This window comes from Neoarius graeffei, chromosome 23 (genome assembly GCF_027579695.1).
Source record: "Neoarius graeffei isolate fNeoGra1 chromosome 23, fNeoGra1.pri, whole genome shotgun sequence".
NCBI lineage: Eukaryota > Metazoa > Chordata > Actinopteri > Siluriformes > Ariidae > Neoarius > Neoarius graeffei.
Genome location: NC_083591.1, coordinates 18,234,927 through 18,255,433, shown reverse-complemented (window position 1 = coordinate 18,255,433; position 20,507 = coordinate 18,234,927). Strand labels below are relative to the sequence as shown.

The 20,507-nt window shown below is 39.7% G+C and overlaps 1 protein-coding gene across 1 annotated transcript in view; it reads left to right on the top strand.

Annotated features, from left to right (window-relative positions):
- Nucleotides 1-5,651, top strand: part of LOC132871269 (syntaxin-1A-like) — a 422,244-nt gene extending 416,593 nt beyond the window's left edge. Inside the window, exon 10 of the mRNA XM_060905390.1 lies at nt 5,574-5,651. Within this exon, the coding sequence (XP_060761373.1) occupies nt 5,574-5,651 (78 nt within the window). The remainder of the gene's footprint in view (nt 1-5,573) is intronic.
- The last annotated feature ends 14,856 nt before the right edge of the window (nt 5,652-20,507 follow it).

Sequence of the window (20,507 nt, the reverse complement as noted above, 5' to 3'; positions counted from 1 at the left end):
TTTTTGTATTTTTGAGGGTTTTATTTTTGAGTAGAGTTTTTATTTTGTCCTCGGTTGGTTCAGCAACACGCTCCACCATTTTCTTCTTCTTTAGGTTTTTTTTGTGGTGGTTGGCAAACCAGCTGAAAAAGAAAGAAAGCACAACTTTATTCATCACACACTTGTGAAATTTCCTCTCTGCATTTAACCCATCTGAAGCAGTGAACACACACATGCACACACACGTGAGCAATGAGCACACACGCATACCCAGAGCAGTGGGCAGCCATGCTAACAGCACCCGGGGAGCAGTTGGGAGTTAGGTGCCTCGCTCAAGGGCACCTCAGCCCAAGGCCATCCCATATTAACCTAACCTCATGTCTTTGAACTGTGGGGGAAACCGGAGCACCCGGAGAAAACCCACGCAGACACGGGGAGAACATGCAAACTCCACACAGAAAGGCCCTCGCCGGCCACTGGGTTCAAACGTGGAACCTTCTTGCTGTGAGGCGATCGTGCTAACCACTTACACCACTGTGTCGTCAGGTGCATTACTGCCACCGACTGGGCTGGAGTGTGGAACAGGAGGAGATATTATGGGGTGGGTGGGGAAGACTATTGAGTACTTTCATGTACCCATAGTGCTTTGCACCTTGGAGGGTAACCAGGTGCCATATTTGTTTATTAAATCAGATAACCTCCGTAATTTCTTCGAATTCACATGGGGAAAAACGACTTTTACTGATTTAAAGTTTTATAGAATACCTAAAGAGGCTAAGCATCAAAAAGCATGCTTAGACAGAATTTGCCATCAAAATTTACACTGATAAATAACATATGACTGTGTTCTACACACTTCAGTGGTGGATCTGATGATCCAAGTCATGAAGCCTCCAACCCTTCTGTCTTTGTGATTAGTCATAAAAAGTGCAAAAAACAAGGACAAGTCAAAGAACTGAAAAGGACAACTTTAAAGGTGCACATTATTATTTTTTTTATTGTGACACAAACAATAATTAAGATGAAAAAAACAGAAATCTGGAGTGTGCATAAATATTCACTTCCTTTCATATGAAACCCCTAAATAAGAGCTACATTACTAAGCAAGCAGCATGAAAACCAAGGAGCACTCCAAACAGGTCAGAGACAAAGTTGTGGAGAAGTATAGCTCAGGGTTGGGTCATAAAAAAATATCCCAAACTTTGAATATCCCAGGGAGCACCATTAAATCCATTATAGCAAAATGGAAAGAATATGGCACCACTACAAACCTGACAAGAGAAGGCCGCCCAGCAAAACTCACAGACCGGGCAAGGAGGGCATTAATCAGAGATGCAACAAAGACACCAATGATGACGCTGAGGGAGCTGCAAAGATCCGTAGTGGAGGTGGGAGTATCTGTCCACAAGGTCACTTTAAGCCATACACTCCACAGAGTGGGGCTTTATGGAAGCGTGGCCAGAAAAAAAAGTCATTGCTTAAAAAAAAAATCACACATTTGCCCAACAGTATGTGGCAGACTCCCCAAACACATGAAAGAAGATTCTCTGGTCAAATGAGACAAAACTTGAACTTTTTGGCCATCATGGGAAATGCCATATGTGATGCAAACCCAACACCCTGAGAACACCATCCCTACAATGAAGCATGGTGGTAGCAGCATCGTGCTGTGGGGATGTTTTTCATCTGCAGGGACAGGAAAGCTGGTCAGGATTGAAGGAAAGATGGACGGCACTAAATACAGGGCAATTCTGGAGGAAAACCTGTTTGAGTCAGTCAGAGGTTTGAGACTGGGACGAAGGTTCACGGTCTAGCAGGACAATGACCCTAAACATACTGCTAAAGCTACATTGGAGTAGTTTAAAGGGAAACATTTAAATGTCTTGGAATGGCCTAGTCAAAGCCCAGACCTCAATCCAAATAAGAATCTGTGGCATAACTTGAAGATTGAGGTACACCAATGCAACCCATCTAACTTGAAGGAGTTGGAGCAGTTTTGCCTTGAGGAGTGGGCAAAAATCTCAGTGGCTAGATGTGCTAAGCTAATAGGGACATACCCCAAGAGACTTGCAGCTGTAATTGTCAAGTCAAGTTTATTTTTGTAGTGCTTTTAACAATAGACATTGTCGCAAAGCAGTTTTACAGAATTTAAATGACTTTAAACATGAGCTAATTTTATCCCTAATCTATCCCCAATGAGCAAGCTTGTGGTGACAGTGGCAAGGAAAAACTCCCTCAAACAACATGAGGAAGAAACCTCGAGAGGAACCAGACTCAAAAGGGAACCCATCCTCATTTGGGTGATAACAGACAACGTGATTATAACATTTTTAAGAGTTTTAACATGAAGTCAGTTTCGTTGATGTTATAACTCTTCATTGATGGAGACTTGAGTGCAAAAGTGTTCATGAAAACTGCAGTCCTAAAGTCAAGTGTAGTCCTCAGCTATAAAAGCATGACTGTAAGTGTCCAGAGCATCTTCCAAGTGTGACTTTCAACTGTCCATATGGGGCCATCCTCCACAGGAGCAATGCAACAACACTCCAACCAGACATAGGGCATCAGGGTGGATCAGGCAGGCCCGAGAAGCAGAGGAGGTCAGCATCTCGATCTCAGGATTGACATGTAACTCAGAGGGACGGGGGGAAGAGAGAGAAAACAGGTTGTTGGGTACAGTGGTGCTTGAAAGTTTGTGAACCCTTTAGAATTTTCTATATTTCTGCATAAATATGACCTAAAACATCAGATTTTCACACAAATCCTAAAAGTAGATAAAGAGAACCCACTTAAACAAATGAGACAAAAATATTATACTTGGTCATTTAATTATTGAGGAAAATGATCCAATATTACATATCTGTGAGTGGCAAAAGTATGTGAACCTTTGCTTTCAGTATCTGGTGTGACCCCCTTGTGCAGCAATAACTGCAACTAAACGTTTCCTGTCAGTGTTGATCAGTCCTGCACACCGACTTGAAGGAATTTTAGCCCATTCCTCTGTACAGAACAGCTTCAACTCTAGGATGCTGGTGGGTTTCCTCACATGAACTGTACACTTCAGGTCCTTCCACAACATTTCAATTGGATTAAGGTCAGGACTTTGACTTGGCCATTCCAAAACATTAACTTTATTCTTCTTTAACCATTCTTTGGTAGAACGACTTGTGTGCTTAGGGTTGTTGTCTTGCCGCATGACCCACCTTCTCTTGAGATTCAGTTCATGGACAGATGTCCTGACATTTTCCTTTAGAATTCTCTGGTATAATTCAGAATTCATTGTTACATCAATGATGGCAAGCTGTCCTGGCCCAGATGCAGCAAAATGGGTCCAAACCATGATACTACCACCACCATGTTTCACAGATGGGATAAGGTTCTTATGCTGGAATGCAGTGTTTTCCTTTCTCCAAACATAACACTTCTCATTTAAACCCAAAAGTTCTATTTTGTTCGCATCCGTCCACAAAACATTTTTCCAATAGCCTTCTGGCTTGTCCACGTGATCTTTAGCAAACTGCAGACGAGCAGCAATGTTCTTTTTGGAGAGCAGTGGCTTTCTCCTTGCAATCCTGCCATACACACCATTGTTGTTCAGTGTTCTGATGGTGGACTCATGAACATTAACATTAGCCAATGTGAGAGAGGCCTTCAGTTGCTTAGAAGTTACCCTGGGGTCCTTTGTGACCTCGCTGACTATTACACGCCTTGCTCTTGGAGTGATCTTTGTTGGTCGACCACTCCTGGGGAGGGTAACAATGGTCTTGAATTTCCTCCATTTGTACACAATCTGTCTGACTGTGGATTGGTGGAGTCCAGACTCTCTATAGAGATGATTTTGTAACCTTTTCCAGTCTGATGAGCAACAACAATGGTTTTTCTGAGGTCCCCATAAATCTTTTTTTGTGCCATGATACTCTTCCACAAATGTGTTGTGAAGATCAGACTTTGATAGATCCCTGTTCTTTAAATAAAACAGGGTGCCCACTCACACCTGATTGTCATCCCATTGATTGAAAATACCTGACTCTAATTTCACCTTCAAATTAACTGCTAATCCTAGAGGTTCACATACTTTTGCCACTCACAGATATGTAATATTGGATCATTTTCCTCAATAAATAAATGACCAAGTATAATATTTTTGTCTCATTTGTTTAATTGGGTTCTCTTTATCTACTTTTAGGACTTGTATGAAAATATGATGATGTTTTAGGTCATATTTATGCAGAAAAATAGAAAATTCTAAAGGGTTCACCACTGTATGCCCAATGTCACCTGATGAGTAAGAATGGTATCCATTTTGCGCTGAATGCAAGCAGGGACTCCAGCAAAACTAACTATGACAGCATAACTAAAAGGGGAGAGCCAGAAGGTAACCCAGGCATGAGGGCACCCCACGACATAAGCAGCAGCCACTACACAGTCAACAAACTTGAGTGAGCAAGCGAGTGGGGGACTGACAGCATCCATACATCCCAGTTTACCAAAATGCCCTATGTCTGAGGACCCTCCAGATCTACTCCTTTCCCTCATAAACACTATTAACAAAAGGCTTAACTAAACAGATATGTTTTCAGCCTAGACTTAAACGCTGAGACTGTGTCTGATTCCTGAATACTTGGAAGGCTGTTCCATAACTGTGGGGCTTTGTAAGAAAAGGCTCTGCCCCCGATGTAGCCTTTTCTTGTAATTAATATATAATTGTAGCAAAAGGTGGCTCTATAAAGTATTGACTTTTGTTTTTTTTCGGGGGGGGGGTACTTATTCACACTCCAGATTTGTTTTTTTATCTTAATTATTGTTTGTGTCACAATTTAAAAAACAAACAAACAATGTGCACCTTTTGAAGTGATAGGCATGTTGTGTACCCGTAAATCAAATGGTGCTAACCCCCCAAAAATCCATTTTAATTCCAGGTTGTAATGCAACAAAACAGGACAAACACCAAGGGGGATGAATACTTTTGGAAGGTACTGTACAGTACTTACTTGACTGAGTGAATTCCTTGCTTGTGTTCCCATGCACGAAGCGTTTTGTATTTTCTTACGGCTTTCTTGTCGTAACCAACACCCAGCAAAAATGATTTCACTGTGGATTCTTCTACAGTCACTGTCGATCTTTCTCAGCTTTTCTGCCAATCTTTTAACTTCTGCAGGTCAGTAATTGTTGGAGCACCCAGGTTGACCAACGAAGAAGGCTGCTATCGGTCACTTGAAGGAGAGATGTTCAAAGCGTTCGATATGATATTTACAAGCACATTTTTTTTACTGATTGATTTCTCGAAGTCCACAGAAAAGGCTTTGCAGATTTCTTTAAGCTTTGGTTTAGTTAGTTTTGACACTTCTTTGAAGGTTTTAGGGAGAGTTAAATTTGACAGATTACTGTCAGTGTGCAACACCGTGTTGTTTTAGTTTATATTTTGGTTATCCCCCCCCCCCCCCCCCATCCTCATGGTATGAGGTGATATCCTTGTAGTAGAATAGCCAATCAGAGCATGCGATTACTCATATCCAGTGAATGTGGATAGAATATATATATCCAAAATATAGTTCCATAAGGACACCTAAATCCATCTCTTTCTGTCATTTTCACAGAAGTTGATCCTGTTAGGGGTGTGTGTGGCATTTTGTCTGCTCATCCTCATCATCTCACTCGCTGTTGGACTCGGCTAACATGCAAAGCTGCTGCAGTGTACTGGAAAGTCAGCCTTACATTACTCAACACATTAGAAGAAGCCAGGACGCGTTTCTGAGTCTGTTCGGAACCAGATTGGATAATTAGTCTATCCATAGACCAGTTTCATTGTAATTAGTTAGTAGGTTTTGTATATGGTTTGGGGTCATGCCCTGATAATGTACCAACCTTTCAGTATATTAGTAATGTAGTCTTGACAATGTGTACACTGAGACAATGCAGAAACATGTCACTCTGTGAGCTTACATATCGACTGTTCCACCTACCTCACTCCTTTCTGTCACTCTTGTGTGTATTATCTTATGCCTGCTGTGCATTTGCATGCACGTCAAGACTGTGTAATGTTTGTGACACGTTCCTTTCAGTTCTAATACTGTTTTTGACATGGGCTCACTGACTTCCTCTGATGATGTGCTTGTGCACTACATGAAATGAATGGATCAAGACTTGCACCACAAGGACAACATATTTTAATTCTGTAAAAGGTATGTTGTTCTGCATTCAATTCTGAATTCAACGAGACCAATTTCAAGTAATTTGGATTGAATTTGAATTTTCACCTAATTTGCCTACCTAAAGATTGCACTTTCTTGGTGAAGTCCCTTACTCACCTGGATACTGTAGACCCCATGTGTCAAACAAAAGGCCAAATCTGGCTCACGTGAACTTGGAAAAATCATACTGAAACAGTCAATAGTACTCTACTGCTGAATGTTTTCACACTCTCTAGAAATCCGAGTACATCGGGAGCAGAGTGTGAAACATTGTACAGTGTGTGGAGTCGCATCAAATAGTGCTAACATGCAGACTAAATGAAAATATCAGGATTTTTTAACCTGGGCCCAATTTTTCTATCTCTTTGGGTCTAAATATTTACTAGGGACACAAACGAGTCAAATCGGTCTAAATTGAATTAGAACGCTATAACCAGCAACCGCAAAACGGCTGTACAATGTAATCCTATGGCATCAGTGTTGTAGTCAAGTCACTAAACCTCGAGTCCGAGTCCAGTCTCAAGTCCCCAGTGTTCAAGTCCAAGTCATTAAAGAAAATTTCAAGTCAAGTCCAAGTTGAGTCCACTACTGAGCCGAGTTGAGTCCGACACAAGCCCCGCTATCAACAGGGCAAATAACATGAGAGAGGGTTAACACTAGCTAGTTCATCGGTTAGCAAGCAAGCCCCGCTATCAACAGAACAATGAACATAGTGTGTCACTTACTTCTCTGGGTGGAGTCTTGCCAAAGGTTGTCCCCGTCGTCTCCTCGATAGTTCTTCTACAAATGGAACACATAGCAGTGCATTTTTTCCCACTGCACTCACGTTGATAAAATTATTTAGAAAGTATGTTGTTTATTGTTCTGGCAGTGTGTGACCAGAAACTAATTTAGGTAGGATGAGGAAATGTACATCATAAAATCACAATAGTCTGTATAAGCAAACCAGACATTCTGTATAAGCAAAGTAGACATGGGGCATTTTCTCCAGGCATTTTGGCGCCATTAATGTTAGTTTGTTCCTGAACATGACACATGAACAGGTGAATGTGCATTCTCTTGCATGAAATTAGTATAAAAATTAACGTAGATATAAATATCTTATGCCAAATTATTATGGCATGTTAGAAAAAATAAAGAAAAAAAAATCAGAGTCCTCGTCTCCAATTTACGAGTCCAAATGCAGTTAATGCATGAGTCTGAGTCCAAGTTCGAGTCATCAGTGCTCAAATCCAAGTCAAGTCACGAGTCCTTAAAATTAGGGCACAAGTCGGACTCGAGTACTACAAGCCTGTATGTGGTAATCCTCCATGTCAATCTAAACCACATCTTTTCACCACTGACAGGCTCATAAGGTTATTATAAGTGTCTGACAACATGAAAAAAATCTCTACAGAGATGTACCTGTGTCTGTTTACCTCACTAGCTGTGAAGAAACTGTATACAACGACTGTTTCAGGAGCCATTGTTTTCTAGTCAATGCATGTGCACTACTCTTGATGTAATTCACACTCACGTTGATAAAATGATTTAGAAAGTATGATGTTTATTGTTCTGTCAGTGTGTGACCAGAAACTAATTTAGGTAGGATGAGGAAATGTACATCATAAAATCACAATAGCTTTCCTGTTCTGTAAATGTATTGTGGTAAGTGTGATGCGCTCGGGCATTTCAGGTGGATATCGGACAGCAGTGATTAAACCAATTTGTTATCTAATCACTTAAGGCACAGTCTACCAGCAAACCAGCTTCCCATATTTACAATATAGCTATAAACTACCTTTACCATACAATAAATAATAATAACATAATAATAATAATAAAAATAATAATAACAGCAGGCTGGAGTTCTTCACTGGCTCTCACCTCTGTATTTCTTATAGCCTTTATATTTTAGTTACCTGGCTAGTAGCTTTCAAAGAGAAACAGAAAAGATACATCATCCCAACTGGCTGATCCTGTTTCTCATCACAGCAGCTGGTATCCAATAAAATGTAATTACACAAATGAGTGTATTCATTCATCTCATCTCATCTCATTATCTGTAGCCGCTTTATCCTTCTACAGGGTCGCAGGCAAGCTGGAGCCTATCCCAGCTGACTACGGGCGAAAGGCGGGGTACACCCTGGACAAGTCGCCAGGTCATCACAGGGCTGACACATAGACACAGACAACCATTCACACTCACATTCACACCTACGGTCAATTTAGATTCACCAGTTAACCTAACCTGCATGTCTTTGGACTGTGGGGGAAACCGGAGCACCCGGAGGAAACCCACACGGACACGGGGAGAACATGCAAACTCCACACAGAAAGGCCCTCGCCGGCCACGGGGCTCGAACCCAGGACCTTCTTGCTGTGAGGCGACAGCGCTAACCACTACACCACCGTGCCGCCCATGAGTGTATTCATTAAAAAAAAAAGTTTATTATAATCTTTGTAATAAATGTTATTTAAATAATATTGGCTGGTTGTTGTTGTTTTTTTTCCCGCGGTATATCAGATATATTCCAGTCAGCTAGCATGATACTGAACGAGTCGAAGATGACTAGCTGAATGGAATATATCTGATAGACTATGAAAAAAAGTCAGCCAATATTATTGTTATTATAAATACACATTCCTTTCTGGTGTTCAGCGCATCTTTCTCTTTCAAAATTATCTCAAAATCTTCCGTATTTAACCAAGCAAACCTGGCGGCCGTGTTTGTTTACAGATTGTCACAGTCGCTCGCTAGCGTGGAAGTTTTACATCTCCGTCATGTCTTTCTTCCAGTTTTTCAATGTCCGTTGGTATGTTTTTCCCTTGTAAATATGCATGAAGAATAGCAAATGAAGGTTTAGTAGCCTTTTGGGTGTTCAATGCGTCTTTCTCTTTCCTGGTGAACAAAGAAATCCTTCTGTGCATGCGCAGCAGAAAAGTTTCTCATTGGGTATTCACATCAGCTCCGACATGTGACGTGATGGTTTCTTGACAACCATGCAATATCGTAAACCATAGTCAATGCTCATTCTCCATTGGGTAGTGATGTAATACACGTAGGATAAGCGATATGCTAACAATATTGCATACTATCAAATCAAATGAATGAAACCCGCTAGAAGGGAATAGAACACGTTTTTATTCCATTGAAAGTGTCCTGTATGTATATTAATTCCTAATAGTGCATACACATTTTTTTAGCCCTTCTTTTTCCTAGAATCATCCTATTCTAATTTCAGAGCTTATGATTATGGATGATAATTGATAGTGTGTGTTAAATCAGTTTTTTAAAAAATCATTGACTTTAAGGCTGGTCAGGATCTCACAAAAATGTTACACACAATGGGTGTGCTAAAAATGATGTCAGGGTAACAAGGTGGTAACTTTGCTACAAGCATGAAAACAAGAAAATTATGTTGGTACAGAAAGGAAGCTCAGTGGTGATGAAAAGAACCAACACAAAGTACATCTTCATCTGCCACGAAAATGAAAGAATGACCAAATCTCAATGAAAAGCTTCTCCACATGCATTTGAGTCATTCCCTGAGAATTTTAAGGTCTTGTCTGAGGAACTTCAAGGATGAGAAATGACGATGAGGAAGTCAAAGAGTGCAGGTTAAAAAAAAACAGTATTAGTACAGCTATTATCTTCTGTGAAGATGTGTGCCTTATTTCTTCTTGATACGAGTTATAAATGGAGTTCTGACACCCCCGTGTGGTGTGTGTTTTATGTGTATGCATCTTCTGCATGTCCGGCTTTGGTTTTAGTTTTGTTACTGACTGTATGTGAATATAAATCTCACTCTGGTTTTTAGTATAATCCTGCTGCCTTAACTTTCAGGTCTTTCTAATAACAAAATCTAGTAATACTAGTGAAATGATTGATTAACTCTCCAATTCTTTTCTTCTTATGCTGCCTGGACTTCTTGTTAATACTTGTGCAGAAGAAAATTATGATTCTTATCTGCTGTGTGGTGCTAGGGATCGTTATTGCTTCCACTGTGGGTGGGGTGTTGGCCTGAAGCACACGATGATTCAAATGTACAATAAAAATGTAACAGCAAACGCATACATACGCATAATCACACAGAAAAAAAAAACACACACACAACACAACACGCTGTTCCTTGGCAGCGTACAATCAGTTTTAAAAAAAATGGAATCATGTAAAGAAGGGAAGGGAGAACTGGAGAACATGAAGATTTTTTTTTTCCGCATGAGGCTGTATATTGTAAATGTGCAGTTCTGCAATGTGTTGCCCTGGATGCCCTGTGTCCTTGTATAGAAAACATAAAAATAAATTTAATTAATTTTTTCTCATTAAATATTAAATTGCTAATAATAATCATAATTGCCGTGTTACTATCAAGAAATCAAACCTGATCACTGCCATTGTGTTTCCGCAGTGCTGAGAAAGCCAGGCAAAGCTGAATGTGCAAATATTGCATATTCTTCTTCCAAAAATGATATTAAAGCAAGGACGTCAATGATCAGTGCCCGGTTGTTTGAAACATGATTATCTTTTAACCAATGTTTAAATCACTACAGTATATTATTATTATTATTATTATTATTATTATTATTATATAACCTATTATTAAACTGTTGTTCAAAACTCTGTTAAAGTTAACCAAGTGGTTAAAGTTAACATACCTCCCAGCCTCCGTTACCTTTTAACCAAGTGGTTATATAAACATCAAAATGGCGTTCATCTTACAGGCGAGCGCTGGTGGTATGTTCCTGATTGTTAATGCACGCTGTCCAAAACAATTCAGACAAGGACCAAACAAGTTACTTTGATACAATGACACAGAACTTCGACATCGGTACTGATTTGGTATCTCTCTGTTATATATTTGATTTGTTGCAAGAATATTTGGAACGCCCAACGCGAAGAAGCCATGCATTGTCTGTTGAGGAGCAGGTGCTCATTGCCCTTAGATTTTATGCAAGTGCAGTTTTTTCCAAGTCAGGAGACTTGGTGGGCGTGGCATTGTGGGATTGATTTTGACACGGTGTGACATCATAACCAACTGGTTAGAGCTAAACGAATTGGTTTGCTAATGGTATGGTTAAATTAGCTTCAAGAAACGATTTTTAATGGCAGATTAAAATTTTTAACGGCTGGTTACAGGTTAACCTGCCGTTAAAATAACCATGATTTGAACAACCGGACCCAGATGGTTAAAAGTTAAACAGATCTTATGTTGCTGCTTTGTTGGGACAGAACCTTTGAGACTGAATAATTCTGCTGATATTGATTTGCCACTTTTTTTTTTTAGTAAGATAAACTAGAAAATTGAAAGACGAAAAAAAAAATCCAAAACTGAACACAAAAACATTGCATTTTCCATAATCTAGTTCACTGAATGAAGCTCATAAACTGCTTAATACTAAACTGATGAGAATCAATAAAATAGCTTAGAATATTTTTCAAAACAGAGCCCCTGATTTGTACAGAGCTGCTGAGATGACTTTGTGGATATTATTATTATTTTTTTAAATAAGGCGTGAAAATGAATTAATACATTTGTAACACACAAGACTCTGGAGAAGGTTGAGGGCTCCATGTGCTGAAGGATTTATTAGGAAATAAAAGTTCATAATCCAGAAATCAACATGATCAAGGCAAAACGCGGGCACAATTGGCAAATCCAAAAGAATGAATGAGAAAATGAGGCACTTGATCAAGGTTTCGAACTTGTGCACAATGAATGAGCCAAGACTTGTTTATGATGTGTATCTTCTAAACTATATGTCTCCTGGCTAGGACTTATTATCTTGTGGCCAGGAGATACCAAAATCACGGCCAAGAATTGTATAAGTCGACTGCCAAGCTTAATATATTAGGGAAAAGTTATACCAAATACGTGACGTCCGGTTAATTATTCAGCTGGACCTGGTAAAAAGCCTATTCTTACGGATAATTCACTTAACATGATGCAAACTTATAGTACATCTATATCACAATGCCTGTGACTACAGGGTGTCCTTAAGCGAGTCATTGTGAGATTGATGTTACACTTTACTCCATGCTTATATTCCTGTAGCTTAGGGGTATAATGCAGTGAAACTATCCACACCTCCATCTGTATCTGTTTAGTTCCAAATATTCATATCTGTATTCAGATATTTTTAATGAAACATGATCCCTACTATGTCTAACTATTGGAGGGGAAAAAACACTCATAGGAAGAAATACAAGGATTGTAAGCATGTGCTCTGACAGTTCCTCAACCTCAGCTACATCACTCGAGTTGTCAGCTAGAGATGTGTGCAGGACTGTTTTTTAAATTTGACTCACACACTTGCGATTTTTGTTTGCACCTATTTGTGATCTATTCTAATAAATTTGTTTCCCAAAATAATAACAAGCTAATAGAATAATTTAGACCACTGCAACCTGACCAGGCAGTTACTAAGGATGAATTAGGCGTTAAAATGAATGAATATATTTGTAATACACAAGACGCTGGAGAAGGTTGAGGGCTCCATGTGTCCAACCTTCTCCAGAAAAAAAAAAACAGATGCGCCTCCTAGTCATGTCTGTTTGTTCTGGTTAATGTATTTGTTTTCATCACCAGAGTGATGAGCTTAATAGGACCCTGTTTTTTTCAAAAATGACTTCCATTTCCCCCCTTAAATATTTAATATAATTTTCCAAATTTTACCCTGATCTAGATTTACTTGAAAATCCAATTGAAGTTACCAGTTTGTGTTTTTGAAAGCATTTTTAAATATTTCAAGGGGGAGATATTGCCAGATGTGTGTAAACACTTAGCATTTTCTTTATTATAGCCCTTCTTGCAGCTGCTTCTTTGCCAGTGGCTATCGTTTCCATTCTGCCTTATTTCTGTATACTACATTTAGGTGTGCGTGCGTGTGTGTATAGCTTATATATATATATATATACACACACACATACAGCGCCCTCCACAATTATTGGCACCCCTTGTTAAGATATGTTCTTAGGCTTCTATTCATTTTTTTTAATAATATAGGACAACAATGTAAAAAAAGAGAAAAATCCAACCTTTAATTACGTGCATTTATTCAGTGGGGAAAAAATCCCACATTAAGGAATAATTCACATGAAAACACATGAAATCATGTGTGCCGCAATTATTGGCACCCCTGATGTTTAATACTTTGTACAACTCCCTTTTGCCAACAAGACAGCACTTAAGGCAAGGCAAGTTTATTTATATAGCACATTTCATACACAGTGGCAGTTCAATGTGCTTTACAGAAGTAAAATAGATAATACTTAATATTCTCCTATAACATTTCACAAGATGGGAGAATACAGAGAGAGAGATATTCGACCATTCCTCTTTGCACAATCTCTCTAAATCATACAGAGTCCTGGGTCCTCTCCTATGCACTCTCCTCTTCAGCTCACCCCACAGGTTTTCAATTGGGTTGAGGTCTGGGGACTGAGATGGCCATGGGAGGAGCTTGATTTTGTGTCTGGTGAACTATTTTTGTGTAGATTTGGCCACATGTTTAGGGTCATTATCTTGCTGAAAGACCCAGTGACTACCCATCTTCAGCTTTTGGGCAGAGGCCACCAGATTTTGATTTAAAATGTCCTGGTATTTCAAAGAGTTCATGATGCCATTCACCCTAACAAGGTTCCCGGGGCCTTTGGAAGAGAAACAGGCCCACAGCATCACCGACCCTCCCCCATACTTCACAGTGGACATGAGGTGCTTTTCCGCATACTCATCTTTTGTGATGTATTAGAGTGTTTGTTGCCAAAAAGCTCTATCTTGGTCTCATCTGACCAAAGCACATGGTCCCAGTTGAAGTCCCAGTACCGCTTAGCGAACTCCAGACGTTTACATTTATGCTTGTAAGTGAGAAAAGGCTTTTTCCGTGCATGCCTCCCAAACAGCTTGTTGGCATGTACAGTGGTGCTTAAAAGTTTGTGAACCCTTTAGAATTTTCTATATTTCTGCATAAATATGACCTAAAACATCATCAGATTTTCACACAAGCCCTAAAAGTAGATAAAGAGAACCCAGTTAAACAAATGAGACAAAAATATTATACTTGGTCATTTATTTATTGAGGAAAATGATCCAATATTACATATCTGTGAGTGGCAAAAGTATGTGAACCTTTGCTTTCAGTATCTTGTGTGACTCCCTTATGCAGCAATAACTGCAACTAAACATTTCCGGTAACTGTTGATCAGTCCTGCACACTGGCTTGGAGGAATTTTAGCCCATTCCTCTGTACAGAACAGCTTCAACTCTGGGATGTTGGTGGGTTTCCTCACATGAACTGCTCACTTCAGGTACATCAACAACATTTCAATTGGATTAAGGTCAGGACTTTGACTTGGCCATTCCAAAACATTAACTTTATTCTTCTTTAATCATTCTTTGGTAGAATGACTTGTGTGCTTAGGGTCGTCATCTTGCTGCATGACCCACCTTCTCTTGAGATTCAGTTCATGGACAGATGTCCTGACATTTTCCTTTAGAATTCGCTGGTATAATTCAGAATTCATTGTTCCATCAATGATGACAAGTCGTCCTGGCCCAGATGCAGCAAAACAGGCCCAAACCATGTTTCACAGATGGGATAAGGTTCTTATGCTGGAATGCACTGCTTTCCTTTCTCCAAACATAATGCTTCTCATTTAAACCAAAAAGTTCTATTTTGGTCTCATCCATCTACAAAACATTTTTCCAATAGCCTTCTGGCTTGTCCATGTGATCTTTAGCAAACTGCAGACGAGCAGAAATGTTCTTTCTGGAGAGCAGTGGCTTTCTCTTTGCAACTCTGCCATGCACACCATTGTTGTTCAGTGTTCTCCTGATGGTGGACTCATGAACATTAACATTAGCCAATGTGAGAGAGGCCTTCAGTTGCTTAGAAGTTACCCTGGAGTCCTTTGTGACCTCGCTGACTATTACACGCCTTGCTCAGAGTGATCTTTGTTGGTCGACCAGTCCTGGGGAGGGTAACAATGGTCTTGAATTTCCTCCATTTGTACACAATCTGTGTGACTGTGGATTGGTAGAGTCCAAACTCTTTAGAGATGGTTTTGTAACCTTCTCCAGCCTGATGAGCATCAACAATGCTTTTTCTGAGGTCCTCATAAATCTTTGTTCGTGCCATGATACACTTCCAGAAACATGTGTTGTGAAGATCAGACTTTGATAGATCCCTGTTCTTTAAATTAAACAGGGTGCCCACTCACACCTCATTGTCATCCCATTGATTGAAAACACCTGACTCGAATTTCACCTTCAAATTAACTTTTCACATACTTTTGCCACTCACAGATATGTAATATTAGATCGTTTCCCTCAATAAATAAATGACCAAGTATACTATTTTTTGTCTCATTTATCTAAGTGGGTTATCTTTATCTACTTTTAGGACTTGTGTGAAAATCTGATGATGTTTTAGTCAGGCATCACCAAATGGCGGACCTCAGTCCGGATCTGGACCCAGTGATGGTTCTGTCCGGACCCATGACCAATGGTAAATTCACGAGATTAAGTAATTTTCATGGAGCATTATTTTGGATGGTCGTGGCAATTGACAGCGGGCGCTGCTACTCCAGTTAATACGACAATAGCTTCACTCAGTTGAGCCAATAAAATTGTTAGTTTACCCAGCGCACCACAGCAGAGCAACAAGCAGAGAGGAAGAGTGTTAAAGTGCCATTCCACCATTGGATGTATTTTTTTGGCATAAAATATAATATATTTTATGACAACATGACTAGACAGAGAAATCTTTTAGCTTCAAAATGATATATCAAACATAATTTTTTGACAACGACAAGTATATTAATTTTGCGACCAAAGTCACCTACCCTTTTAATTTCCGCGCGGTAGTGAAACGTGATGTCATCGGCAGGTTCCCCTTCTTGTGTACCACGTCACGTGTGACGTGGCACAGATTATCAGCAATGGCGGATAGAACGCGATTGTCAGCTTCGGAAAAGAAGCGAAGGAAAATAGCAAGTGATGCCCAAAGGAGACGGTCGATGGTGAATATCGGCACAGCAATCGACAAGTGGAAATCGCGTTCTATCCACCATTGCTGATAATCTGTGCCACGTCACACGTGACGTGGTACACAAGAAGGGGAACCTGCCGATGACATCACGTTTCACTACCGCGCGGAAATTAAAAGGGTAGGTGACTTTGGTCGCAAAATTAATATACTTGTCGTTGTCAAAAAATTGTTTGATATATCATTTTGAAGCTAAAAGATTTCTCTGTCTAGTCATGTTGTCATAAAATATATTGTATTTTATGCCAAAGAATACATCCAATGGTGGAATGGCACTTTAAGTTCAGAGACAACTGACCGAGACAACATGGCTTGCTCCAAAAGGCGGCGGAAAGTAGACAAGGAAAATCGTTGTTTTAAAGATGAATGGACGGAGAAATATATGTTCATTCTTCCGGCGAGCAGTTCAAAACCAGTGTGCCTCATATGCTCCGAAAACGTGGCATTAATTAAAAGCGGCAACGTGAAGCGCCACTATGAAACGAAGCACAGCTCTTTTGAGCAAAGTTATCCCCTGAAGTCCGAGCTGAGGGCACGCAAAATAACCGAACTGCAAGCACAGTATGACAGGTCTACCCGACTCATCACACATACATTTACAGCCCAGCAACGTGCAAACGAATGTTCCTTAAAAGTAGCGTGGATTTTGGGGCAACATAAAAAAACATTTAGTGATGGGACAGTTGTGAAGGAGTGCTTAAACGCCGTTGCTGAGACATTGATCTGCAAGGAAATGCTGCATTAAGAGAGCATTTTGAGACAACTGACCCTGCTACTTTCTGGTTACAGACTGTTTCTGAGAGTGTGTTCCCTGGTCTAACCAAAGGAACACTGCACACCTTGACTATGTTTGGATCAACTTACAGCTGTGAGTCAGCTTTTTCCACTATGAACATTGTCAAAACCAAGTACCGTTCTAGGCTCAACAATGAACACCTACATATCTACATGAGAATGGCACTAACTCCATTCCAACCAAGATTTAAATTACTGGCTGGTCAGCCATGCCCATTTTTTCTCATTAAGAAAAGTAAAAGAAGAAGAATTAAAAGAGAAAAGTTCAAAGAAAAAATGTTCTGTTTGCATTCCCCCCCCCCCCCCCCCCCCAAAAAAAAAAGCCACTTGTTTTCTGAAGATGTGGACTTTTTTTTTCTTGAAAAGTAGGCCCTCATTTTTTTTAGGCTGGGACCTCCTTATTTTAAGAACAAAGAGAAAATGTTAAGTCAATGCTCTGTTTGCACTTTTTAGTTAATGTTTTCTGAGTTGACTTTTTTACTTGAAGTGTAGGCCTTCAATTCTTCAGGTTGGGACCGCTTTAATTTAAGAGAAAAAGGAGTTATTCCACTCTGTTTGCACTTTTTTATTTATTTTATTCTGAGGTTTCTGTTTTCTTTAATCTAAAATAAAGGCTTTGAGTTTATTTTCCTGGGACTACTTTTATTTATGGTAAAAGTTCATTTCCTGCATTGGAAATTAACAATAAATATGGTTGAAACCATATGAAAATGTGGACATAGGGGAAGGCTATAAGACACAAGCTGGACTTCGGTTCGGACCTTCTACTTGGACAAAATTTAATAACTGGACCTCAGTGACTTTTAATTGAATACCCGTTTTAGGTCATATTTATGCAGAAATATAGAAAATTCTAAAGGGTTCACAGACTTTCAAGCACCACTGTAGATAGCGCCTGATGGTTGCTATGGAGACTTTTTGACCCCAAGATGCTACTCTTTGATGCAATTCTCTAACAGTGAGCTTTGGAGAACTTTTTACTTCTTTTACCATCCTCCTCACTGTGCTTGGTGGCAAGATAAACTTGCATCCTCGTCCAGGCTTGTTTGCCACTGTTCCAGTTGTTTTAACTTCTTGATGATTCCTCTAACTGTAGATATGGGCAGGTGTAGGCGAGTGGCTATTTTCTTGTAGCCATTGCCTGACTTATGAAGGTGCCTTACTTGAATGGTGTGTTCTCTTTCCTTTCTCATGTTGAAGTGTGGATAAGAAAAATAGGCCTCTGTGTCACATCATTTATACCCCAGGAAAACAGGATGTGATGAATTACTAATTAAAGGTTCCTAGATACTCTGATCAACTTTATAAACTACAGTAGGAATGACAGAAATGCTTCAATTACATTTATTTTCTAGGAATTGTTATGGATGCCAATAATTGTGGAACAGGTGATTTTCATCTCATCTCATTATCTCTAGCCGCTTTATCCTGTTCTACAGGGTTGCAGGCAAGCTGGAGCCTATCCCAGCTGACTACGGGCAAAAGGTGGGGTACACCCTGGACAAGTCGCCAGGTCATCACAGGGCTGACACATAGACACAGACAGCCATTCACACTCACACCTATGGTCAATTTAGAGTCACCAGTTAACCTAACCTGCATGTCTTTGGGGGAAACTGGAGCACCCAGAGGAAACCCACGCGGACACGGGGAGAACATGCAAACTCCGCACAGAAAGGCCCTCGCCAGCCACGGGGCTCGAACCCGGACCTTCTTGCTGTGAGGCGACAGCGCTAACCACTACACCACTGTGCCACCACAGGTGATTTTATGAAAAATAATTATTTCTTAGTCAGGGATTTTTTTTTTAATTTACTTGAGTTAAGGGTTACATTTTTCTACAATTTTCAGTGTGAGATTATGCTTCTGCAATAAAAATTGAATTTATTTTAAGGCTTTTAACACATCTTAACCAGGGGTGCCAATAATTGTGGAGGGCGCTGTATGTATGTATGTGTGTGTGTGTGTGTGTGTGTGTGTGTGGGTGCATGTGACCTGCATGAATGAACATTGTGTGCATGCCAAGTGGGGGCCAAGTTCTGTATGTGTGTATTAAAAGCCTGTTGAAGTGTCTGTAATATGCCACTTGTGTCTTTGTTCTGTGGAAGGTGTACATTACTATAATAGTACTGGGGTGATGTCAAAGTCCCTCTGCGCAGATGCTACCAATGACAAAACTGACAGTGTGTATGGAACACGATGTGATTTGAATATATATATTGTTGGTGGAATTGATCAAGGTCATGATCCCATGTTTCTGTCTCACTTGATAAGAATCTCGAAGACTCAAGTGAGCAAATCAAAAGTGCTTTCCTGATTTATTCTTGTTTTGTGAACACTACCCAGCTAGCTCATTCAGCTGGGTGAAAGAAACAACCAGACCACCTACTTATGTCACTGCCTCTGCGTTGTGAATAAATGTTATGTATGTTTGTGTTTTAGGTTTAATTTTTAAGTAAATATTGTCGGAATACCAATCCTACTGTCCTGTCATTATTTCCTCGGAAAGAAATGCTTGGTGCACCAATTACAAAACTTGCTTCTCAACACAACCTCATGATTCTTTTTTTAAAGGTAGACTGCCTTTCAGATTTTTCAAGTGTAGGTCATAAAAAGAATTTTCCCCGACACCTAATTATTTTTGTTTAGTGGACCGAAAGTTATTGAATTCGAATCACAGACTTCCAATTTTATTAGTTTTTTTTAAATAAATAGAACAAATAATGACTTTAGGGCCACATGGCCCTAAATTCTCCACTATTTTTTTCCTGTTTTACCATGACCCAATTCAAGATACTACATCATGCATCACGTGGTGGGCTTTCCCTGTTCATGCAAGGCATTATGGGATACAAATTTGAAACGGGAGAGAAAAATGGAGGACATGAATGAAACTTGGAAGACTGACTACAGTAACGGAAAATGAGAAGAAAAAACATTATGTTGCAAAAGACAGGAACCAGAGAACTAAATTAATATCTATTGGTAGTCAGCAAGCACCTCGGTGTGATCAGCTGTTCGTTTAGTGACAGAATAATGTAACTGTCGGTGTATGGTCAAGGTAAAGCTACAGATGGTAGTAATGCAACACTGTGGATGCCAGCTACTGTAAAACCCAAAAGAAGAAGAAAAAGGAGGTGGTAAACCTGCACATGCACTCACCAGACTTTGTCTGTCTGCTTGACTGCACAAAGTGAGTGATTTCATGCGCATTATTTGCTAGGGAATCCCTTCAAATTAAATAACTTCCCAGCCACAGAATGGCTTTTTTATTTAAATTTTAAAAAATATATATTTAAGATATTGCAGAAATAAACATGTATCACAATGACCAAATTTCAGAGGGAACTAAATTTCACTAATTTTATGAAATCGAAAGGCTGTATAGTTTTAACATTGTTTAATTTACTCCTTAACATAAGTTACACTTGCACATGCAGAAAGTCATTTACTCTCAACAGCAGGACGTCATCTCACTTTGCCTTGTCAAAGCTAAGGGTATCTGTCGTCTCCCATCAA